The 26,352-nt window shown below is 36.7% G+C and overlaps 1 protein-coding gene across 12 annotated transcripts in view; it reads left to right on the forward strand.

Annotated features, from left to right (window-relative positions):
- The window catches only part of EML1 (EMAP like 1), a 124,092-nt gene that overhangs the window by 65,467 nt on the left and 32,273 nt on the right, over window positions 1–26,352 (forward strand). For 4 of the 12 annotated variants that reach the window (XM_054069009.1, XM_054069003.1, XM_054069006.1 and 1 more), the window contains exons 2-8: window positions 4,537–4,719; window positions 7,617–7,679; window positions 10,455–10,587; window positions 16,121–16,171; window positions 19,420–19,554; window positions 24,919–24,947; window positions 26,297–26,323. In XM_054069009.1, the coding sequence (XP_053924984.1) occupies window positions 4,537–4,719; window positions 7,617–7,679; window positions 10,455–10,587; window positions 16,121–16,171; window positions 19,420–19,554; window positions 24,919–24,947; window positions 26,297–26,323 (621 nt within the window). The remainder of the gene's footprint in view (window positions 1–4,536; window positions 4,720–7,616; window positions 7,680–10,454; window positions 10,588–16,120; window positions 16,172–19,419; window positions 19,555–24,918; window positions 24,948–26,296; window positions 26,324–26,352) is intronic. The other 8 variants (XM_054069007.1, XM_054069011.1, XM_054069012.1 and 5 more) reach the window with 6 other exon arrangements.

The following is a 26,352-nucleotide window of genomic DNA, read 5'->3' on the forward strand; positions in this document are numbered from 1 at the left end:
ATGTGCTGTCAGTGCTACCTATGTAGGTAATAACGATGACTGTTCTGTCTGTCCATGGGCAAAAATGGTGGCAATCATTTATTAGTAGATTTCATGCTTCAAGGCAAATGGTTTAGATTTCTAGTCTCTTTCGTATGCCTTTCATGAAAGTGAGCATCTGTAGGGTTTGTGGTTGCTAGATTGCAAAGAGGTCACCAAATCTAAGTATACTGACACTGTTAAAAGGCAGTTAATATTATGTTGCAGGGTCCGGCACCTGAATCAGGCAATCCCAAGCACGAATCCAGGCTGGATGGAGAATGGATTGAGAGTAGCCCTGAGTAGAAGGGGTTGGGGGTACTGGTTGATGAGAAGCTCAGCATGAGCCGGGCATGTGCACTTGCAGCCCAGAAAGCAAACTGTATCCTGGGCTCCATCAAAAGAAGTGTGACCAGCAGATTGAGGGAGGTGATTCTGCCTCTTTACTCCACCCTGGTGAGACCTGACCTGGAGTGCAGTGTTCAGTTCTGGGGCCACCAATATAAGAAGTACGTGGACCTGTTGGAACAGGTCCAGAGGAGGGCTATGAAGATGATCAGGGGGTGGGAGCACCCTCCATATGAGGACAAGTTGAGAGTTAGACTTCTTCAGCTTGGAGAAGAGAAGGTTATGCCTTGCGGTACTTAAGGAGGGCCTACAGAAAAGCTGGAGAGGGACTCTTTACAAGGGTGTGTAGTGGTAGGATGAGGGGAAATGGCTTTAAACTGAAAGAGGGTAGACTTAGATTAAAGGAAGGAGCTTTTTACTGTGAGGGTGTGAGGCACTGGAACCAATTTGTTTAGAGAAACTATGGATGTCCCATCTCTGAAGGTGTTCAAGGCCAGGTTGGATGAGGCTTTGGGCAAGCAAAGTAGTCTAGTAGAAGGTGTCCCTGCCCACAGGCAGGGGTGTTGGAACTGGATGGTCTTTAAGGTCCCTTTCAACCCAAACCATTCTATGATTAGTGACTTCAGTGTCACAAAATGTAATGTGTATTGACGTAATGGTATTCGTATTGTATTGTAAAACTGCAGTAATGTTTGCGTATTATTACTGCAAATTTCTGTCAATGTGGATTTCTTTTAAAATCATGCTGTTTATTTCCTTGGGTCCACCTGAAGTGTTTTGAGGATCTTTTCATTATTACTACGAAGCGCTTTTCTCTCCATTACTATAACTGTACAGCCAAAGCATGCATGTAACCCAGCTGCCATGGGAGTGCATGTATGGACCCCAAGAGGGAAAATGTAGCCCCAGGCAGGACCACCTCAAGGCACAACAGCCAGTGGCCTCTTGGCACCCCACAGCCACCTTCCTCTAGAACCCTTGTGCCTCCCCTGTCAGCCCACTCTGTGCAAGTTCCTTGAGATAGGCTTTATCCATGAGAAAATGTGGAACTAGGTGCTATAAAATGTATAGTCGCTTTAATATTGGCTTGGAGAGAGTAATAATAAGGTGGCTCTACTCAGGATCTAAATTGCATTACAAATGTGTGCTGACAGTTTCCTTGTGAATGTTGTTTGCTGTGAGAATGAGTTGTTGTACTGCAGAGATGGATTACAGGTTAGGCTAACAATGTAGCTTTTGCTCTTGTGGGCAGAGTAGTTGACATCTGTTGCGACTTTTTTGTTGTTGTTTGGTTAGTTTATATCATTAAGTATTTTTTCTTTCCTGATATCATACCACTTTGCTTATTTGGTTGTGTTGAATTTGCAAGTTTAATTCTCAACATACTCCAAAGCAATGATCTCAATGGCAAGAACATTCCATCCTTTACTTGCACAGCAAACAGGTTATGCTTATTTTATAATTGAACTTCAAGTTCTTGAGAAAGCAGTTTTATTATATTGGATCTCTTATCTAGATCACTTCTATATGCATGGAAAGGGGAGGCATGGTGGAGTGTGACTGGACTCTAAGAAATCTTGTCCTCAGTTGCAATCTTACTGAAAGTTGTTACGAATTTTCTTCTTTTCTGCATCCTTGTAAGGGAACTGCATCCAGTGAGGGAACTGCCATAAAAAAAGCAAGATGTAGGTTGCAGCAAGGTTGAGGGTTATGTTCCCAAGGACCAGGAAGAATCATGATGGTGGAAGGCACAGACGCACTGTGTCCAGAGGAAGGGTTTGCTGGTGCCTGTTGGTCAGCGAGGATGCAAGGGGAAGAGTCACAATGCAGCTGGGAAAAGGGGATGGAAGAGAGGGAGAGATGTACATCTTAAAAGTTATTAATGGGAGCAACAGGATTTTAAATAAACCAGTTCCACCATTCACCAAATTAGGATTTATGTTTGGGCAAAGATACTGTTTCTACATGCTTAAAAATTACTGAAATTGATACTTTACTGAGGATGTTTTCTTTTTTGACAAGGACTACATCATTTTGATTCCTACTGATTGCTCACTGGTTTTCCTTCTCTGCCTTGAATTTAAGAATTACCTATTTCTTGTTGACTGAATTCAGAAGAAAACTGTGCCATGTGTATTGAATTTGGCAGAATGGCTGAAGCTTGAATTTGGCTTGTATTGGTTAAATCAAGCTTTTGATTTGGTTGCCTATTGTCCAGTATGCTAATCCATGTTATTTCCAGCTGAGTTAAAGTGTAAAGTCATTAGAGCAGCGTGGGCCTTTTGTTTGTACAAGGAAAGGTTAAGTTCTGCAGGCAGCTCATACCGCTGCCAGCATGGCTGCTAATCTGAGTTTGGGGATTAATTACCTGTAACAGCTGCAGGACAAAGTCTTGTGCTGAGATGAGCTCTGATTAGGCCAAAGTTTGGAAAGCTTTATCATGGGAAAATGTTTTTCAGCTTTTTTCCAGAACTTGAGTTTTGGTTTAGCTTGTTCAGAACAGGGTAATTGCATCACCACTATGTTTGGCATAATAATATCCTAATGCTGGTATTTTAAATATGCTGTGAAAATCCTATAACAAAATTAACAAGCAATTTAGAATATATTGGCCTGTAGTTTATTTATGGACTGCCAATATTGTTATAGTCTTTGTTTCTGAGTTGTTTCTAATTCAGCTTTTTGGTAACCACAGATAGCTTTTGGGGGTGGGAGTTAAAACACGGCTTATGAACAGATTTTGAAAACAATTTGTATTGGAGCAGTTTGGAGATTAATATATACATATTTTAATTTTAAATGCAATTTTTCCCTAAATCATTCTGATTAAAAGTTTGTATGTATTAACACTTTTGGATATGCTTTTAAATATCAGAAGCTGTTGTTTTCTGGTTTAGAACACTTACTTTAAAATTCAGCCTTAGTTATTACTAAGTACAAGCCATTTAACTTTCATTTCATGCCCTTGTACAAAAGAAATGGCAAACTCTGGTTTTGAATGGAGGAGAATTAAGTACATAAGAAATGAAAACAAATACTAGCGTCTTCACAAAAAGAGATTGACTTGAACAGAACAAATATGTGCTCTGCCTCATGTTAGGAATGAGGCAGAAATCGATTATGATTGTGAATAGGAGCATAAATATCCATTTTTGCCAAAGTATAACTTATGAAGTCTTCAAATGAAAGCTATAATCCAATCATCACTTGACTAACATTACTTAAAATGAGCCAGTAAGTTAATACGCAGTGTTTGTTATGTTTCAAATACACATAGTTAAATAAAACCTTGTGATTCTCCTCAAAAAGTGCACATTTTTTTTCCCTAGTTGATACCGACTTTGACATCTTTGCCATTGCTTTTGTCTTCTTTTCTTCTTTTTCCTAACTTAGTTTTGTAAGAAATTACAGCGTTTCTGTGTCATAGGAACTAGAGTGGAACGAAAGTGCTCATTTAGTAAAAATATCCTTATTACTAGTTTTGTGGAAAGAATGTATAGCCCTCATAAGGGAATTGAAGGCTTTAAGCTTCTGTGGGTTATTTCCAAACAATGGGTGAATTGTATGCAAAATAATGACCCTTTTAAGCATTTGCAGACTATAAGTAAAATTACTGAGCAATTCTGAATTTGTTTAGTGTTTCTATTTCTGTTAGAAGGAATTCTCTCAAAACTGCTGGTATAAATTAGGAGTTAGCAAATGGGGTTAATATCTATTCTCCAGTCTTTGGATGGTAACTTGAAAAAGTGTAAGTCTATCTGTTGCTTGTTTATGTCTAATGTATACATTCTGTCACATATGTGAGAAAGAATAATCTGGAAGGGTGTGTGGCATATGAAAAAGTATAGCTCTCTGTCTGGGTGTCTTTCAGTGCCAAAATGTTGTGTTAAGCAGAACAGTGAAAGGTGATGGTTTATTGCTCTGTTTTAGACATGTGGATCATTCATAGTGGGGCCCAATTAACACCAAAGCCAACCTTGTTATCACATCTTACTTAACTACTTACCTTACTTATATATTTTATTTCCTTTTGGTCACCTATAAACTGTCTTCCTCAAGAGGCCATTGGATCTGAGAGAAACCTTGTTTATGCCTGCAGCCGGTTATATAAGGTATTCCTTGGTGATTATACATTGTTAATAATGCATCTTTTTCTGCTCTTCTGTTCAGATGACAGTGCCTCTGCGGCAAGCAGTATGGAGGTAACAGATCGCATTGCCTCTCTGGAGCAACGTGTCCAGATGCAGGAAGATGACATCCAGCTGCTTAAATCTGCCCTTGCTGACGTGGTTCGACGCTTGAATATTACAGAGGAACAGCAGGCCATGCAGAACAAGAAAGGACCTACCAAAGGTTTGCATTTCAGATATATCTAAAATAGGTAGTGCAATTCAATGAGCATCTTATATGTATTAGAATAGTGTATTCTTTGTCTTTGAAATGCTCAAAATCAATGAATGAAATCAAAGAAAAAAATAATTTTGAAATTTAACCTGTTAAAAAGAACACACAAAAGTCCAACTGGTTAAACCTGTGAGCCTACTAAAGGTCTGCCAGTGGAACATTTCCGTGATTTTGCTGCTTAATCCACTTCCTACATTTAACTATGGCTATCGCTTCCTGACTTTTGATCAAGATTATTTTATAAACTCTGTGGGGAATGTATTGTCTTCTATGGGTGAAACTCCTCAGAGTTTTTTTTTCTGGTAGAAAACATTAATTAATTTTAAGTAAAATGTAGTTTTCATTTAATTAAAAATGTCTTAACTGTCTTTGGATGGTGCAAGTATAGCCAAAGACTGTTCTGAGCTAGCACAGAGATGACATGACTGACAAGATGGTGCAGCACCAGCTGCTCAGCTATAAAGGAAAGGTAGAGCTGCCGTTGGTTCCTGACCCCGTTTCAGAGCAGCAGATCCAGAGCCAGCGAGGTGGCCGGTGTGACAGACATTGCCACTCAGCCATATGCTGTGCCACACTCATATGCTGCAGCATGCTCTCTTTGTTTCTGCTCTGCAAGAATGGGTTTGTCTATACCCAAGTAAGAGAAGCTTGAGTTGAACATCCAGCACTTTGCAGTAGTAAAAGTTTATAAGAACCCAACTAGTGTGATTTACTGTAGTGTGTGAGGTGGGTAGACTGCCTATCAGCAGCTTAGCAGAAACGCACGAGGTATTTTTGGGTAGTCTTAGGAGTAAACGTGATGGCAAACTAGATGTGCAAGGAATATATGGCTGACTTCACAGGCTCTCAGTTACCTAAAATAAGAAATTGTTTGCTTGGGGTTCCTGATACATATGAATATAATTTTTTTAAAACAAACAAACAAAAAGTTATTCACATTGGAAGTATGATATGTGGTTATGGATTTGTAATTTTTTCAGCTGGAAATTAGGACTTCCTTTCATCTTGCTTATATATTTGTGACTTTGTGATAGATACTTACTTGTACGCATAGATTTAACAGAATAAGTAAAAAACAACTTAATGTGCTAAACCTGAGATCTCATGTTTGTTACAATGTTTTGTGTCTGGAAACAAGGAGAGAAGAAAAGGACAGAATTGCAGAGCCAGATTAGATGATTACATATTCTGTCCAACAACTAGCATCATATCCAGTAAATGTCTGTGATTGTGCTTTCCTATTCTTCTCCATTTCTGTTGTATTCTCATTTTGTCTTTTTCTGTTTGATTGCAAGAAAAATAAACTAAAATTTCAGATAAATTAAATGTTAAATTTTACTAAAGATAGCCTCCACTGTGATAAAATGTTCCACCAAATCTCGTTGTACAAGGGACTAAGAGGCTTTGTGTTGCCTGTAAAATAAATATTATCTGATGCTTGGAGGAAATACAGTCTAGTAATTATTACTGAGTTGTAACCAAATCAGTTCTGCCTGCCTGCTGGCTTTTCTTAGCAAAATACAGACCAGATTTTCATGGATTTCTGTGAACAGAGTTGAACTCTAAATCAGGAGATGCTTTCTTGGTTGTGGCAGCTCAATAAAGCCATAGTTCAATGTACATTGAAGAAAAGCTGCTGTAACTCTGTCTTTCTGCCTTCTATGGCTGGGTCTTGGTGGTTTTTGTTTAAATGTGTATATGGCGTAGATACTTCTTTGTGTATGAAGTGACAGTGGAAGAAGTTCTACTGTGATAATGCAAAGGAAGGGCTATAAAGCGAATTCCTCATCCATTACAAATTACGAAAATGACTCCTGATAATTGCTAACCAAGTCCAACAAATTACTGGAAATAGTTGCTACTGTAACAATTAATGTAAAGAACTTTTAATTTTACTATATATCAGTCATGTCACTGGTATATTATCAGCCTTATTAAACTTACTCTGTAACATAAAACAGAATTTGAAATATCCTGATCGTTTGTTTCTTCCAGCTGTTTTGTTGAATAAGATACATTTCAGATGATGGCTTGTTTTTCCTGTAGTATGCACAACTACTTCATAACGCATTGCATGCATTGCATGCAGTTACTTAGCATAAGGCTATGTTGAATTGCAGTATTAGAATAGCATTACGAAGACATGAGTGAAACTGGAGCAGTGGCTTCTCATGTTTTGCCATTTAGGCTGCAGGGGACTCAATGTGTTTTCTTTCCATTGATTGTTTAATGACTAATTCCACATTCAGAATTGTAAAGAGTGGAATTTGAGCTCTCAAAGTTTCACAAAAATCTAATCCATGCAAAGTTAAGTTTGAAACGTATTGTATGCCATTTCTTTCATTTGATCTATAGATGAAGTAGATTAGAATTAAAAGCACATGTGTGTTGAGGGGAGATTCATGCTTTTGGAAAACAGGATCCCTGTGTTCTGTTTAAAGTCTGGAACAAGAAGCTTCTTGGGACATAAGAAAGCATTTTCTAAGTAGTTCAGACTTAAAATTGGTTTAAAGATTTAAAGTTTCAGACTTTGAAACCTGTCATGGAAAAAAGCTTGAACTTGTTTTTGATCTTTGAGTGTGTTCTTGTTCTAGACTTGAGGTAGGCAACTTGGAAGCAGCTTGCATTATGGAAAGTGAGCTGCTTATCTTGTCCTTTTGTGGAGCTATTTCACTAATGGTGTTTTGGGATTCTGTTTGGATTTCCCCCCCCCCCCTTCCTTATTTAATTCAGCTACTTGATGGAGTTCAGTGTGGCTTCCTGACTTTGTTTTACTTGTGTTCGCTGTTCTTTCCTTTTGCAATTTTTTGTTTGTTTGTAAATTTAACAGCCCTATTAATCCATAGATCAGAGTATGATTAAAAAAGCTGCTGCTGAGGCTGATAAACATGTCAGTCCTGCTACCACAGGTAAGACCTTGAAGCAACAGAACTTCCAAAATAAACATTACTGACAAAGCAATAATACCAAAGTGTTTGAGTTACTCACTTCTAACAGCAATGACATATTTGGAATTGGTTATGTCAGTTACCACTGGTGTGAAAAACTGTTGTAAATAAAACTAAATAACTTCAGAGTAAATAGTGAATTAATTGACTCTTGTATAGTTTTCTCGTGTGCCATGTATGAGTTTTGTGGTATTGCATTCCACGCTAGCTGACCATGGGACTGGGTGCAGCTCCAGAAGTGTGTGTTCTGGATTGGCATTGATTTGAAGCAAAACCTCTGTTAAAGGTTGTAGGGCTTATTCATAGCTGCTGCTAGTTATGATTTCATAAGGTTAGGAGAATAAACAGAGACTCCAGCTACTTTTTAGTAAGCATTTTTTATATACCTGTAAAGAAGGGAAGTATTTTATTTATTTTTTATTTAACTTTAATTGTTCTGCTTTGTGATCTCATGAATGTATTGTGAGCTACAGAAACCTTGTCAGGAAACAAGCCTACAGCTGCTCAACTGTAGCAATCTGTGCTTCTGTAATAAGCAACAGAATCAGTTTTTTACATATAGATTATTTATCGCACTGCAGCACTTGGGAAAGAAGCAGTAAAGCATTCGACACAAAACTGTAAAAGCAATTGAATTTGTAAGAACAACTACTGTAGAAGTAAATAGGATCATGAAATCGGAATCCTTTAATTAAAAAAAAAAAAATAGAAGCATGCAAAGCCAAAGTGCAGTAAGTTTTAAGTGTTTTTTATAAACTCTAAAGACAACATTAGATCATGGAAGCCAAGGCTGGAAGGCATTATGAATTCATTTAAGTCTTGTTTAGCCTTTCCTTAAAGCTTCCTCTAAAATCCAGAGATGCCTTGCTCTTCCTATACTTGGTGAAAATGATACTGTCTCACCCTGTCAGGCTTCTGGAGATCTCGGGGATCCTCAGTGACCATGGAGAAGACTATTTTTTTTACTTATTTTTTCTTTTTTGAATTGTTTTCTTGTCATTTTTCTGTCTTCTAAAGCAAATAACCTTCATTCCTTCAGTATTTCCTTATGAGTTTTCTAAATTCTCCCCTCTGAATAAGGGATGAATACATGACAAGCAAGTATATATTTTAACGAAGTTTCAAGACCAGATTTCTCTTGAAACTTGCATTCCTGAGTAGACCATATTTACTGACCTAGTCTCAAGGCATAGGCTTTCACAATTATTTTCTGTTGTTCAGCATGTTGAAAGCTCACATGTACAAGTCAGTAAAGGCTTGCTGTCAGCGCTACTGTAAGGCGCTATCATAATGTAATCTAGGATAGTTGTTAATTTTTTAGAATCATAGAATCATAGAATAGTTTGGGTTGGAAAGGACCTTAAAGATCATCTAGTTCCTACCCCCCTGCCATGGGCAGGAACATCCCACTAAATCAGGCTGCCCAAGGCCCCATCCAACCTGGCCTTGAACACCTCCAGGGATGGGGCAGCCATAGCTTCCCTGGGCAACTTGTTCCAATGTCTCACCACCCTCATGGTGAAGAAATTCTTCCTAATGTCTAGTCTAAATCTGCCCCACTCCAGTTTATACCTGTTCCCCCTTGTCGTTTGACCACAAGACTTTATGAATAGTCCCTTTCCAGCTTTCTTGTTGCCCCTTTCAGGTACTGGAAGGTCGCTATAAGATGTCCTCTGAGCCTTCTCTTCTCCAGGCTGAACAAGCACAACTCTCTCAGCCTGTCAGGGACTTTTTTTTAATTTTTGCTTTTTAGACTATTTATCCTCATCAGTGTTTTTTCAAAGAACACATTGTAGGTATTTTCTGATGTGTTCTCTCAAGTTCACTGAAATGTATTCTTGTGTTCCTTAAGTGACTTGTGACTGCTGCCTTCTCTCAAGTGTTGTTTCTGTGAATCCAGAGACTTTTGGCATCTTTACAAAGCCAGCTTGTGATACAAAGTACTGTCAAATTTCAAGTGGTGTCCACAGCTTTCTTCTCTAGTGTAGGGAGAGCACTAGTCATGTTTGTGTCTGTGTTTCAGCGAATGGTCCTCTGTAGTTTTCATGTTTGTACTCACTGCTTGCATTTTTAACCACTGATTATTTTTGTGTTTTATTTCTAATGTACTTGAGTGGAACTTCTCCGTTATTCTAATATTATTTACAGGTATGACATCAAAAACACTTTTTGAGCTATGTTTGATCAGAAAACATAGGTAGATAATGTCAGCCCATTAAGTCCACTGTCTCGCTGATTTCAATCACTTTTTCAGACGAAAGGGTAAAATTCCTTTTTGTCAAACAAACACAGATTCTTTGAAATGAGGGATTTTGGGGGCAATAATGATTTCTTAATCATTTTCTTGTGGAAAACCTGCAAGAACGTTCTGGGATGGCAGCCTGTCTTCAATTTCTAGCACTCCTCTGAATGCTATCTAGGTGGGCAAGAGACAGGCACTCTTAAGAGAGCAGAATTAGTTTGAGTGGCAATGACTACCTTTGCACTTGCCATAACCTCCTTAAAGTTATAGAATTGTGTGCTGAAGCCATATACAGATTATTTGCTTGGAATCATCATAAATGAAAAAAAAAGTTCCTCCCTGTTAAATCCCTCCTCAGTGGTGAATTTGGCAATAGTGAAATAAAAATGGCATACTACACAGGTATTTTAAAATTTTCTAGTGTGGTTTGCTGGGGAAAAATAAGCAAAAAAAAAAATTGAAAGCAATGATTGAGTCTTCTGCTTGTTTTACAGCAAGACCGCTGGTACAAACCCTGCCTTTAAGGACTACTGTTAATAATGGAACTGTGTTACCAAAGAAACCAAGTGGCTCTTTACCTTCCCCATCAGGATCCAGAAAGGAAACTGCAACACCAGCAGCAAAAAGGTACGCATCTATCAGAAACCTTGTGATTGTGAAATTGAAAATATAGTATATCTCCTTTTTTATGCTTCTAGATGTGTAGCTCTTCTTACTTAGAAAGCAAAGGTCTAAATATTTAGTTCAGAAAGAAAAGATGGCTTCCATCGTAAACTTGCTTGGTCTAATTAGAATTCAAGTTATTACCATGAATAATGAAAGAATACACGTTGCTTGGTCTACTGTTTGTTTTTTATTTTCTTGCTAGTACCGCCTAGCATATAGAGAATAAAGGATTTCTACTGTGCTTTTACAATGTGACATGAAATGTAGTGCAGGAATTCTTTTAGTAGCTAGTAGAAAATAGTCTGTAGAGAAACTGCACTATCATTACAAATCTGAATGCTACCTTTGATGGTTTTCTCTCACTAAAAATGATCATAAAACTGTATGTGCTGCGTTAGAAGCATCTTGGAGGAGGAGAATTCTATCGTAGCACATTTATGCAAATAAAAATATCCATCTTTAGATATCGTACCATTAGCACGTATTTAAGTCCTTTTAAAAATTACTTCTCTGTCTCAATGTGCTTGTGTGTATGTCGTTGGTTTTCAGTGGCCTACATGTTTTGTACATCTAGGTTATAAGGAAAGCAATGGATTGGATGCAGCAAGTTCAAGTTACATATGGCAGTTATTGTGGTGCTAATCTCCTGTATGGTTTGCCTGTAAAAGATAATACTCTAGGGGTTGTTTTAACATTTGTTTTGTTGTGTGTCATCCTCTGCTTTTGTAGTGATGATGCTGTCAACTTTGAGGAGTGCAAGTTATGGAGACGAGAGCATTAACCTCCTAAGACCTGAGGTCTCTTTTGTAAAGAGAATTTTTCCTTAAAGGGGGTGAGGATGTGCTGCTTTTTGTTACTGTGTTGAAGGGGGATGATTTTTCTAGGAAACTCCAGATTCTGTTAATGAAGAGAAGAGAAAAGCTATGCTGTGTGCAATTAAAATTGGAAAATACCATGTTTGTTTGTGTTACACAAGTGAACTCCTGTGAGCTCCTATGAACTGGGACTTGCTGCAGCTCTAGGTTTTGGCAGGTTGATCTGAGTCATCCCTTGAGATAAAAGGATGAAGAGAAATAATGTATAAACTGTTCCATTTATCAGAATTGTATTATCATAATTTTGAAAATGGGTGAGAGAACTTGCCTTTTAAAAAAAAGAAAATTAATTAGTGCTTCAGGAGTACTATTTTGTATATGCTGAAATTTAATGAAATTTGTTCTTTACAAATTATTTTTGCTTAATTCTCATAATTTCCTTCTCACTAATAAAGTTTCAATTGGTAATTATAAAACACACGAGAGAGCACGAGCATTGGCAGACTTCAGCTGTGAGCACAGAGTGTTATTCCTGAATTTCTACACTCCATCTCTAAGATTCAGCATAGGGCTTCCTGTCCTGGAGTATCATGGATCAAATGCAGGTCAGGATCCTACTCCTGCTTTCTCTTTTCTGCCAGTACTTTGCATAATTCCAGTGGTCCATCAGGTATTGCCTGCAGCCTGGAGGCATTATCCTAGCTTAGGATCCCTGTAGATAATTGACGCCTTGTGGTCCTTCCCACCTGATCCATCTGCAGTCTGGATACCCAGAGTGCCAATGGGAAACTCCTTAGGGAGCATTTTCAGACTGTTTTGGACATGTCTGAGTAAGTCTTCCACAGGATAAGGTTTTAATGTCCTTTTATTATGCTTTTTCCCTTCTCTTTGATGAAAAGGCAAAGCTGAAGGTGCTTTAATGGTGCAATATGAAAATGTATATTCAATTTTGAAAAAAAATTATACACACGGGCAGGTTTGCTGAGATACATGGACACTTATTAAAAGTGCTTAGGAGAGCAGGGTTATTCCTGAAAAAAAGGCAGTTGTAAATTCATATACTGTGAAATTCCTGTTTACTTCAAATGCTCTCAGATTCTGTATTTACAGTCTTTAATATGCAAATTTTGTTCTTAATTTTTTTTATTTAATAATATTAAAGTTAATTTCTGTTCCCTGCTTATAAATATACTTCAAGATGAGGAGAGTAGAATGGTAAGGACCTCACCAATGAATTACTGTAAAAAAACCTTTTTTTTGGTGAAGTATTCTCTACTCTTATCATTTGATAATGAACTTTAAAATAACTGATGGGATTTCATGCTTTTAGAGTAAATTGCGCTCTGAAAATTCAGTGTTCAAAGATGATTTAAGAGTTCCAAATAGCTTTCTTGCAAATAGTCAAGCAGATTAATTCATTATGCATTCATTAAGATTAATTCATTCATGCTTTGTATTTATACTGGACCCCTTTACCTTCAGGAACTATATGTGTATATGCATGAAACAGTAATGGAAATATATTGGCAGGATCAAATAGCTTCTTTTTTTACAAGGGGTGGGTCTTGTTTAGTTGTGTTAGAAGCTTCACTCAGTGTTGAACTGGTTTTAGGTGGTATTTTTGCTAAGCACCCATCTTCTTATGGTGCCTTTTGACTGCTTTCAAAACTAATGCTACTTGTAGTATAGATATTCTTTAGTCCAAAATATGGTAATGTAGCATAGCAGCTCCAAATAGTATTAAGTGGTTATGGACGTTTTAAACCTTCATTTCTGCTTAGATACTTTTAATAGTTTTCCTAAGCAACATAGGTACAGAATTGAAAAATCTGAAACTTTTCAAAATATGAAAAAGGTAAAATTTGAAAAGTGAAAGAAAAGATTAAAAAAAAACAAAGTAAGAAAGAAAAAAATCCTATCTGAGTAATCTTCTAAACCTTTGGTCTGCTATTGGAAATTACGGGTATCTGCTAGGATTACTGTAGCATAAAATATCATCTTCAATTCTTTTTCTTGCCTGTGACCATGTTTTCAAGAGAGGAAAACACCCAATTGAATGGAGTCCTTCCCAAATGTTTTACTGAGCAGCCTTGTGAAAGGGGGATTACAAACAAATAACTTCCGATTCTTCATTTCTCTGATACATTCACCATTTAGGATAGGAAGTGTATAATGTCCAATTGAAACAGCATCAGTCTGTTCCTTGAAACAGAAGCTTATGCAAATTTATATAAATTCATGCAAATAATCTCTATGGGGACCAAGTGTGCATCCATACACTCTACTGCTTACAAGTAAATGTACTTACTGTTGTGTTTGCAGACACAATCTCATTTCATACCATAACTGTATTCAAATGTGTTGGTTAACTCATTTGAACCCACAGGTTGCTACACAGCTTATCTGCTTTGCTGGATTACCAAGGAGATGCAGTTCAGGGTTCACCATATTTTCTGATTTCCTATTTAATATTTGAAATGGAAATGACTTCTTCTGGCAGGAATATAAAATAAGTTGCAATAAAAAAGGCTTGAGGCTGAAAGGGTGGAACTAGCAGGCTTTTATTTGAGTTCTGCCACATATTCTCTCAATGACCTATGCAAATCACTTAACCTCTATGCATATTGGTTTTCCATATGAAAAATGTGTATCTCTGGAAATCAGTAGGTTGTTGTGGGGCCTAATGTGATAATTAGATCCAGATCTTGCAAAGTGTTGGGTAACCTCAACTGACTCTGACTTCAATTAGAATTGAGGGCACCAAACCCCCTTTCAGTATTCAGATCTCATATAGTCAACACCCAGTTATCCAAGTAAAGGAAGGAATGAAATAACATGAATAGAGCAAAAGCACAAATCCGAATTATTTTTCAGTTAGACCATAGAAGTATATGGTGGTAATACAATGCAAAATAGAAAGCCTGGTGATTCTGGGACCAAAAATTCTGGTCCAGCACCAACAGCCACTGTTATGCTCAGGTGATGTGGTGCCATGTGAACACAGCTGGGCAGCTGCAAGCCAGCTAATGCAGACCTGAAGTAATTTTACAAAGGACTGGGTAATTGCCTGACCCAGATAATATAAGGTTTTTGTAAAGCGTTTCCAAGTCATCTTAATAAAAAGCCTCTGCTCAGGGGGATTGATTTCTAATTAAATATATTTACTACTTTTATGTCGTAGAAGTGTGTAAGCAGTTTTGTGCTTAGAATAATTATTTGTAATTTTCATTCAGAAAAAGATGAGTTTAGTGTGTCGTGAGCAGAACTTTCCTCCTACATTCTTCCTTTTGCTTGTAATGTGGCTTGAAGTTCACTGTTTAACAGTAAATTTGTCTTAGGCATTTGGCCAGCACACAGTAGTGATGTTTTGTGTTCCCCATTAAAATCTAGGGGTTTGTGACTCATCTGGGATAGCTTTGTTTCCGATAATTCATGGGGAAAAAGGGGAAAAAAAAAAAGTAAGGGAGGAGAATGCAGACAGTACCTTTCCCAGTAGGGATGCTGCTGCAGGCTGAGGCTAGCACATACTTTGCCTTTCAGAAGGAGACAATCAGTCATTCTTTTTCCCCCAGCAGACTGCAAAGTATTACAATGGTGCAAAACTTTGACAATGGAGATCAAAAGAAAGAAGCTGGAACAAAGAAAACATAAAGAGCTTTGTTTGTAGGGAGAATAAAATACTTTAATATGATAAATTCCTGTTCTTCTAAACTCTAAACACATGGCCTCTAGGAAATTGTTCAGTCGCCCGGAATTAATGTTCTGGGTTCTGTTCTGTGGGCAGTGGTGGTTTGTAACTGGCACGCACTCACACTCTGTATTGAACCTTCAGTTAAGTGTTCTATTTAACACTTGGCTCACAAAGAAAATGTTTTAAAAGAAAGAGAATATAAATTAAAAAGAAATGCCTCTCCATTGAACTTTGAGTGGCAAAACTATTATGCCGCTTCACTATATCTCTAACAATTAAAGTTATTAGTGCATTTTGCTCAAAGACATGATGAAATTATAGTCCTATTTTATTCTTGAACTGATTCAAATAGCTTTAAATGAGGGTCAGAAAGAGTGCTAGGCAAGCTTCAAAATATTACTAGTATAATCTATTACTGTCTTAATAGCATTGTGAACCATTCTTTAATTTACTTTGTTAAAAAGCTTTTATACTTTCCCTCAAAAATTTGGTAATTAAGTATATATTTTTAAAAAGTTTTCACCAGATTTGTTCACTGCAATTCAGTAATGCAACCATCTGAAACAGTAGTGCTATGCAGTGATTTATGTATGTATATATAAGGATTTCTTTCCTTATCTTTATTGTTGCTTTTTTGAATTGTCTTTGTCTTCTAGCTGGATCATCTGTCTTGTTTCTTCAGATAGCCTCTTTGATTTTCTTTTTTGTTTTTTCTGAATTGTTTTACAAATGTTCAGCGTATTGGAGCTTGGCTGAGACTATCATTCAAAGATACATTGGTGTTCTTAAATGTATGGTTTGAAATGATCAAACATCTGTCTTAAGTCAATGAGCACTGTGTTGTTTACTCTTGCATATGACTTCATATCTTGAAAGCACGCAATTATGTCTTTAGTGTAAGCTTGTTTTAAATGTCTTGTTTCCACGTTTTATTGTTGCATTCACTTTTTATTCTGCTTTGTTTACGCACCTCTCAATCTGGATTAAGCAGGTCTGTGAATCTTCTCAATGCATGCAAACTGAAAAAGCCTGCTCTAAGGTGAGGGATCCTTAATAGCTTTGTAGTGTTGAAGCTGTTTTGCCTTTCTGTTTTGGTTCAACACAAAAAGTGACAGTTTTAGTACAGGCATTAACATAGTAGAACTTTATTATTCCCATTTTTAACATTTTCAGAAGTATATGCTTAAAACTTTCTCATTTATAAATGCATTGCAGCACTTACCATTACTGAAATTATTATTATAATTATCTGCATTATCTCATGCTAACATAGTTCATATTATAGGGATGTTTCATTAGACCGCATTGCTGTCTCAATATTTGGTAACACAGTTTTTAAATTGTTTATTTTTTTTAAATAGTTGAAAATGCTCTCCTTTCATATCACTAATGTTGAAACCAAATTCTGGAATCCAGTTATACTCTTACAAACCTGTAAGTTAAATAAATATTATCTGTAACTTTAAATTTCCGCTCAGGTGTCAGTCTATCTACTTCAGCCATAGTTTATAATCTCTGATGTTTAACACTATAGCTACCAAAATGTATATATGCCGAAACTGAGTTAGTGTAATGGAGTTATAATTCTCTTTTTCAACCACCTGCTAATACTTCTCACTGGGCATTTGTTGGTGGTGTTAAAAGTTTAAAAGAAAATTTGTCAGAAGATAGCACTGCTGATTAGTTTAAGCAGTAATGGACATAAGCCAGAAGAGTTTAAAAGAATTTTGTTCTTGTGGTAAAAGTAGTTTTTATACTGATATGAGACTTCATTATTCAGAAAGATAACATTACAATTCTAAGCTTTAGTACCATCCATTTGGCTTTTATCCACCAGCTCATCTTCTGAATGTTGATAGCTATAAAAATAAAACCCCAAGCAACATTAAAATTAGCTTAGAATTGCTTCTATAACTTAGATTTTCTCTAACATTAGCATAATTTGGTGATTTCCTTAATTTAATTTCAGTGCAGGCTGATATTGCCTCCTCTCTTCCTCAACCAGGAAAAGATACCAAAGTAAAGATTTGATGTTGCAAAATCACACAGAGAGGATGTTTTTTGCAACTACTGTATATAAAGTAGTAGAGGAACTCATGCTATTAAAGCTGTTTTATGTGGAGTAAATATTTTCAGCACCAAGGCTTTATTTTTTTTTATCTGTGTTAGTATTAAATTAGATGATGTTATGAGATGCAGGGAGAACAGTTAAATGTTAACAGTATACTATTTAATTTATCAGAGAAGGTTTTTTTTATGCATTTGACTTTGAGATGATCTGGATAACCTTAGGCTAGTGTAGGAAATGCCTGTTTCTGAAATAAAGGCAGAATTATGTTCTTTTTGCTGCCTTTTCCCTTCTTCTCAATTTATTTTGTTCTGTGCTTGTCTGTAACTTTGCATTCTGCTTGCTCTCTTTCATAGCACTCTCTACAAAAATAGTTGTTTTTTTTTTTTTTTTTAATTTCAGCTTAATCATTTGAATTGTGCTTGGTTTTAATACAAAAAATGCAGCAATGAACACTTGTCCTACCATGGCACATTCCAGAAAGTTTTTGGTTAAGCTGCCTGAGATGCATTTTAACATGCATCTGCTCTGTGGAGTTCACCCACAGTTAGGGGCTTCCTTCCTTTTAGAAGAGTGGCTGCTTTGCAGAAAAACTGTGGTTCAGTTGTTCCCATGATCTCTGTAACTGCGCCTCAGCTGAGGTGTTGAAATGTTCTGGATGAGCAGGAATTTTGTTATTTTTTATTTAGTTAGTTAAAGTGTATCAATAGTGATATACAGTTGATAAGCTGAATATTTTTTGACTGGACAGGAAAGTCTACCTTGTTTCCTTTAGTTATGTAAAGCCAATGCCTCTCATTCTTATACCACACACCAAGTGAGACAGAGCCTGAGAAGATAACTGAGAAAACAGGGTAGGGATAGTTGCTAGGGACTGATGGCAAGGTTTGGAGTAATCCTCAAGGATGCTTGAGATGAGCCTTAAGGTAAGATGAGCGTCCATGGGGATGTATAGAGGTCAAGGGGGAGGTGGCTGGGGATGGTAAGATGTTGACGCTGGGCTTTGAAGGAGCAAGAACAGAAAGAACTGAACTTTTCGTAGGGTTGTGGTTGGGATTTTGGTGAAAGGGTGTGAGCTTGCAAGTAGTCATTGGTGTCTATCGCTTCTGGGTGAAAGTGCTGCTGAAGGTGGTCATTTAGTTATGGGTATGTGAAGGGTAAAGGAGACGTTTCTGTTCTGCTCTTTGGAGGTGAGAAAGCAGCACAGGACTGGGGTGGAGGGAAATGAGACCCTGACACAATTCTGTCATTCAGTTGCTGACAGAGGGGCAATTCTTGCTCTTGGTCTAGGTAGCAGTGCCTGCAACTCTCTGCTGCACAGGGGATGCTTGCTCTTACCTGCTCTCTCTCCTGCTATGAAGCACTGCTTTAGGGAGAAGTGCTTTGAACTAATGCATATCCACATTAAATTGTCTCCTAATAGGAATAAGCTCTGAGTGGACTTCTCTTAACTTATTAAGTAATAATGCTTGAGTTTTAGCTCGCCTTTTTCCATCAGAGAAAGCTGGGTGTCTAAGGGGTGCCATAAAGTCATAAAAGAGCTCTCTGATAGCTATCTTGGCAGGAAAGATAGTTGGTTGAAGAGTGGAAGAGTAAGGCAAGCTTTAAGACCTTGAGAAATCCCTTGTCAGGGGATGTGGTGTATCTAATCTATTCATTCATGTAAGTAGGAACCATGTATTTTTTCACGAGCTAATGGAAAAAATGCAGGCTAGCTCACCATTAATTTCACTTTGGGTTATGTTAAAACTAGCTTTGAACTACAAAGTAATTGATATTGAATGAAGACAAAGTTAGCTTGCTAGTGCTTAAATTTTAAGGTACTTTTGGTATCTTCTGTAGTCTGACTGGAGGTGTCAGGTAATATCCTTTTTCTTTAAATCTTGGATTCTCTAAAATGAAAAGCTCCAGAAGTGTGGAGTGGTAGTAAGTTTTGAAATGTGACTTGGAATGTAGATATTGAAGCTTAGTCTGTGGTACTGTCTTAGCTCATCTTCTATTTTATGATCAAGGAAAAAGCAGTGTATTTGTCTGTGTTGCACCAGGTACTCAGCAAAACTCTTATGTAGCGTCTTTAATAAATGAAGTTATGATTAAAAAGAAAGTTGTAGTTGATTTTAGGGTCAGCATTCTACTTAATACATTTCTCAGAAATATTTGTCATGTAGATATGTGCTTTTATAAGTGTCGATGTAAACCTTGCTCCTTTTCTTTATTAGCACTGTTAAGAGAACCAGCTCAGCAGAGCGTGTGTCCCCAGGCGGTCGGAGAGAGAGCTATGGAGATTCCAAAGGGAGTCGCAACCGCACTGGATCCACTAGCAGTTCATCTAGTGGTAAAAAGAACAGTGAAAGGTAATGTAAACTAGATATCTGTCTCCTTTCCCTGCCTGCTGCCCTAACAATGAAATTAGTTTCTATAGTGAAATTAGTGTCTTTAGCAAATATTGGAAGCTCCTTTTAAAAGTTCCAGCTGTTGGACAAAAATATATTTTAAAACATTTTAAACAATTTTTCAAATCTAGATGAAATTTATTTGCCTTATTCCCAAACCATGAACAATGTGAGAGTCTTGAGTTGCCCAAAGTAGTTTATAATTATTAAATGTGCTTTTCCATTATCTTAGCGGTTTCACTTGGTCTTGAAGTTCCTGGTTGTGTTGCGTTGACCCCAGCTGACAGCTAAGCACCACACACAGCCATTCACTTTCTCTCTACCAGTAAGATGGTGAAAGAGAACAGGAAGAGCAAAAGGGGAAAAACTCATTGTTTAAGTGAAGGAAAGAGGAAGAATAGTGCTGGAAAGGCACTCTCCACTTCCCACATGCAGATTGATGCTCAGCCAGTCTCTAAGCAATGACTGTCTCGGTCCGAGGGTTAGATTAATGAGAAATATAAGAAGAGACATACATGCAAGTGCTATCCAGTGCAAAGCTGAATAAAGGGATGCCTGTCTCTCTCTCTGTATCTCTCAGGCTTCTCTGTATGGCTGACAGTAAAAGAAAAGGAGCATATATTGTCCGAGGGTTTCAGATTCAAGATGTCTTGAACAAATAGCTGATTCATTGATGCTTGTGTTGAAGTCACTGTATTGCTCAACTGGTTCTTTCCCATATTTCCTAGATTTTAGTCTTCAGACATTTCACTTCACCTGTGCTATATCAGTTTCCCACCATCAAAAATGGTGTTGATGGTGCTGTTTCACTGTCTCACAGATGATGTGACCATAGAAACAGAATGCTAATGAAGATCACATCATAACATAATTTACCTGCTCTGAATGGGCATCAGTGGTGTCATAGGAGTCGCTGGGTTGCTCATGAGCCAATGGTATGGCACAAAACATCCCTTCCTTTTTATCCCTTCAGCATCTTCGCTTGATGCAAGGAGTGACTGAGGTTGTTGTGTACTAATTGACAGCCTAAATATAGGTGATGAAGTTATTAACCATTTGTTACCTGGCTTACATTTTCAGCTATGAAGCTAGACAGCAAGTGTGCAGAGTTTATGAAACTTGTGAGACACTTAGCAAATTATGAAAAAAAATGAGAGTACCTCAGAGAAAAGTTATGAAACTGTAACCAAGGAAGACAAACTGAAAAATTTAGCCAGTGTAAAATCTTCTTGGTTATGTGCATCTATACGTGTGAATGAGGTTTTTTTTTCTAAGCTGATAGAATTCTGCAGGACTGAGCTTTCTGGCTCAGTCTGGAAATTTGACTTAATCTCAGCATATGATTATATTTTCTTAATTTCCTTTTCAAGATGACTATGAACAACAGATAATCTTTGGGCAGTGTATTTTGAAGAGATGAGAATGCTGCAGTGTTATCAAGTAGAATTAGTTTTGGTTTTGTTTACAAGATTTTTGTACTTTAGATTTCCTAAAAGATTGAAATATAATTGAAAAAAATAGTATAGTAATTAACTCTTTAATCTGTAAATAAATGCTATTTTTTTGCGAGTAAAATCAATCTTTTATTGGATTACTTAAAAGCCATTTCTCTTTTTGCATGTGCAGACTTGGGCAAAATTTTACTAGACATCTTGGACCCTTGTAGCACAGAGAACCTGTACCTTGATACATCTGCTGGGATACTGCTGAAGCAGCAAACCAGATATCAACACTCTTAGGGACAAGTGAGCCTGAAAGTTTTGAAAGGCAAAACTAAGCCAAAAATTAATGACCAGTGAAGGGACTGCTGAGAAGATAAAAGCTTGCTCTTAGTTTAAATGAAGTTCTGTGAAGTGTTGCAGTAGAGCATAACTTCGTACAGCTGCATTGTCTCAGTGAATTCATTAACAAGGAGCTGCATTTTCAGTATTGATCTCTTGAAGCTGACAGGTTTTTTCTAAGGCTGATGGCTTTACTTTTTATTTTGCATATGTGTATACCTTCCTGCTCTATTGCATGTATCAAATTTTAGCAACAGTCCTTACATTGTGACCTCATTAATTTGGAAAACCCCACCTTATATAAACAAAATCTTCTTATGGAAACTTATTGTTAAAAACATTAAATTTCTATAATTAGATGGGAAGACTTTTTTTTTTTTTTCCTGGAATGTGAGGAGGAAGTACAGCTACCAGTGGTGAAATATCATTACTTTTCCAATTAACAGTAGTTTTTTTTGAAAAAAAATTAATAAACCTATGGTGATCCTGTGGTGTCCTTTCTTTATATGTATTATCAATTTTTTAACAAAAAATTTAACGTCTCCAAAAGGTGAATTCTGTGTATGTTGTGTGGTACAAGATAAACCTGCCGAAATCTATATACAAAGCTTTGTAAAATCTCTTTTTGTAAAGATATCCATGATTTCCTGCTACCTACATAAGGTAATAATATCTGAAATCATATTTATATTAAAGCTACTAATCAAATAAGATGAGATTATTAATTAGAATAGTCATTTAAATTAAGGAAAGATATGACTAGGAGCTACATAGAGGTAGGTAGTGTGCACTTTAAAACTGGATTCTAAAATAGGTGAGAAATAAAAACATGACAACATAATAATTATCTGCACCTGAGGGTGTTCAACACCACCTCCTTGAAGTGTGTCCTTACTCAGTGGAAGAGGCTGGTTAAATACTCGCCTCAGGCTTCTTACTATAGCTGGGGCACTGTACAATATTAACAGCCACGGGACTAGAAGAAAAACAAGCATGATTTGGTATGCTGAGGGCTAAGGCAGTTCTAGAGCTATAACTGTATGTGTAAAAGAGTTAGGAAGGGGATGTTACTTAACCATCTGCTCCCCGCCTTATTGTTTGTGTCATTGATCCTTACAGGTCTCTTCCAGCTTGAGGTATTTTATGTCTGGTCTGCAGATGAAACTTCCAGCAGAATGCGTGCCTGGAATCTAAAAGGGCAATTGTGAAATTACTGTTTTTCAAAGTATATAGAGTTGTAGTCTGTTATGCAAAAGCACAGTTGCTGTAGAAAGCCATTTTAAGAACTGTCATGGTTTAGCCCCACTTGGCCAAATTTCAGCAGCTAAAACTGCGGAGTTGAGCTTTTAAAATACCTTCCCCTCCTCAGCCCTGCAGGGAAAGGGAAACAGGAAAGGAGAGGAAGAAGACTCGCGGGTTGGAAAGTAAAACTACAGCTTTAATGCAATAATAATAATAATAATAATAATAGAAATAATAAGAAGGTAATAAAATACATACAAAAATATGAGATTGTGCCCTCACCCCTGGATTACTATACGTCACCACAAATGCTGCAGAACAGACATGAGAGAGTGGGTCCATGGCTCAGAGAGAGCTTTAAGAGAAGAACACCGTCTCAAAAATGTGCAGTTAACTTTCAGAAAAATGAAGTTACTTACAGCAGCTGAGTTAGTCACAAAACTAACTCTAATTTAGCTCAAACCATGAGAACCTTTAAGCATAAGGAATAAGAAAAGGACTATAATATTCCATGCTACAACGGACTGTCGCAACTCCCTATGGCTATGAGCCAGGAGTAAGCCTTCCTAAGAGTTAGATAAGTAGGAAGTGACTTAAGCTCGTAAAAGTCAGAGCTTCGAGCTGTATGTGTGATTAGGGTTTGTATAATTAGAAATTATTTGCTTTATTACTGTCATGAATCAGCCTTTCACATTAGCTTGAATAAGTCAGCATCATCTGTTCAGAACTAGACTCTTTTGTCTCTAATATGGTAGTATTTTTGACTAGTTCTCCATCCCATAAAGATTTGTTTTCTAAAAAAGTCTTCATTCATAAGAGAAAATGTTAATGTAACACATGCTATTTATGTAGATAAGCTTATATGTGTACACCAGCTCAAAGCATGAATTTTGATGCATGATTAATACTAAGACTGGTGTTATTAAAAGTTGTTAAATCAGTCGATAAAATCAGTAAAATTAGTTTAGTTTGGTTTCATTTTATCATTAGATACATATAATAGTCTCAATATAACTGTCAAGTCAAGACAAGTGGAAATATACTGTAAAATTATTTGCTACAACTTCTATCATAGAGAGAAACTTATATGCTTAGAAAAAAATTGTGTGCAAAAATCCAGCTCAATTTCATTACTTTTTTAGGTTTCTCTTTATCTGTCCACATCAGTCTAGGAATGGGTGAGGAGATGGTGTCACATCTCTAGGGACACTTCATGCTTCAGCATTTCCCCATCAGAATGACAGGGCATTTAACCCTTTTGGGAACACCCCAGGAAACATACAACAGTAATCTGATATTTCAAAAGTTTAACTAGATAGAAAGAAAATGGAACAGTGCTGAAAAATAACTGCATAATATAGTTTGTGTTCCTTTCATGCTTCATCAGAAACACCACCCCTAAGCCTAATTATACAGGGGCTAAGGACAAAGAAAACAAATGACTGGTATTTCTGGAGAAAGATTTCTTCTCTCTGGCCAGGGTAGTGCTATCCGGAAAGCTCCTCAGCTTTTCTGCCTCTTCCTTCTCCACAAACTTCATGCATTTTGCACTCAAGTTTTGCCAAATATTTTCTCAAGACAAAAAGTTGAACTGTTTCAGGTTGTCTTCCTGGCAGCAGTGCAGTCAGAAAGAGAAGACATTTTGATCGTGATGGAGATGCGCTTTCTGGGTTTTATCAAGTACCATCATTCACCGAGAAACAACTGGGCAGTTCCATGTTTTATGTAAACTTCTTAGAAAAGCTCAATTCCAGCCTTGGTTTCTTCCTAAAATCCAGAGAGCCAAAGCCATGAAGTAAGCAAACACCTGCATATGCACTGATAACAGTATCCTTCCTTGTTCCATGTATGCTGACCGAATTTGTAGTTTAGGCTATAGGTCGGCTTTTTGTTGTAGCTTAGACTGTCTTAGAATCACAAATCTCACTGACTGAAAACCAAAGCTGATGCAGCTACTCATTAGCAGTTTCTGTGTTCTCTTGTAACTGAATGAATGCTGCTGGAGCAGGGGATTTGGTAGGTAGTGGAGGGAAATATATAGTTTAAGAATGTGAAGAGAACTGAATGCAGAAGTTTTAACACCTGCCATCAAGGAGCCACAATGTATGCTGGTTTTAATTGCATCTGCCTGGGGTTTTACCCTGTAAATAACTGCATTGAAAATGTATTTTTATTTATATGTATGCACACAAAAAATATTTAACATCCTTTATATGATTTTTTAATTTTATATTGTATTGCTATTTTTATATGTGCAGCCTGTATGTGTGTGCTTTTAAAATTATTTTCATTATTTTCACAGCAAACCCAAGGAACCGATGTTCAGTGCGGGTAGGAACTTTTAAAATTTTTAAGCAGATAACTGATAACATAATAGATTTTTGTTGTTGTTGTTGTTTTTCCCCCTGTGGATGTCTAGAAATTGGTATTGGGAATCTCAGCATGATAATTACAGGCTACTGATGACATATGTTTAAAAAAATTGATCAGTTTGCTCTGATTTTTATGGGCCCAATAGGGTTATTTTACAGTTAGGATTCTTTGTAAGAAGACAAAGAAGAAAAAAGACTGTGTCATCTTATGCAAAATGTTTTCCCTTTTAAAGCACTAGTAAGGTTTGAATTAAAGCATATGCCAATTTCCATCTATGATGCTGTCATGTTAATTTAGTCATCAAAGGGAGCCATCAGCTACTGTTAAAGAATGCCTTGTAGTAAAATTTGTCAAATTACAAATAAAAAGTTTTTGAGGTCTATCTTTAATTTTCCCAGTAAAAATATTTCAAAAGTGAAATATTATCTATAAACGAAAGCAGAATTTGTCCTTGTTAGTAGACACCTATGAACTTTTCAACAATCTCAATAAAGAAACAAAGTGGAATTATATATATAAGTTATTTTTGTTCTAAAATACCGAGGACAACTAAAATGAAAGCTTTCTTTTAACAAAATAATGGAAGGAAATAAAGCTGTTGATTTATCAAATATACCATATTATTTTTGTGTAAAGTTCTGTAACAGTAATCATACATTAAGCTGAAAAAGTAGAAGATCTTTTGTTAACTGAACTGATCGATCGACATTCAACAAAGCCATTCAACTCTTAGCCATACTTCAGGATTTAGTGTAAATTATTTTGAACTCAATAACATATAAAACTAAGTAAATGCTCAAGTATTTTGTGACAATACAATCACAGTTTCTGTCCCTTTAATGAAAACTTTTGGTTTCACACAGAATATACTTTTCTTATGTAAGGTTTCACCTCCCCTTATACCATGTAAGCAAAAGTATTTGGAATAATTTTTCTTCTGAGACTTTCCCCGTGGATAAAGATCAGAAATTCAACAGATGTGACACTACTTTTACCTGTCTCATCTGGATGAAATTCCTACTGAAATTTATGATTTTTTTTTTAAAAGCTTTATACTTGATATTTTACTTTCCTTAGCTTAAGCTCCATTATGCAGCTATATACTTAGTATTTTAATGACTGAAGAACTAAATAGAGCCCCTAGCTAGAGGAAAGAAGGGTTTGAGAATGGCTCAGTATTTGGTCAAGCACCAGGTTAGCCTTCAGCTGAATATGAGTGGTTAGCCTTAGAGCAAGTATTTAGTGAGTTTATTGTATTCAAACACATCTTTATCTAGCCCTTCTGTCTCTGTCTCTGTAATCACAAGGGAAGCGCCGTGTGACACACTGCAAAGGTAGGCTTCGCTTCCGAAACCTCATAGCT

Source organism: Cuculus canorus, chromosome 5 (assembly GCF_017976375.1).
Source record: "Cuculus canorus isolate bCucCan1 chromosome 5, bCucCan1.pri, whole genome shotgun sequence".
Classification (NCBI taxonomy): domain Eukaryota; kingdom Metazoa; phylum Chordata; class Aves; order Cuculiformes; family Cuculidae; genus Cuculus; species Cuculus canorus.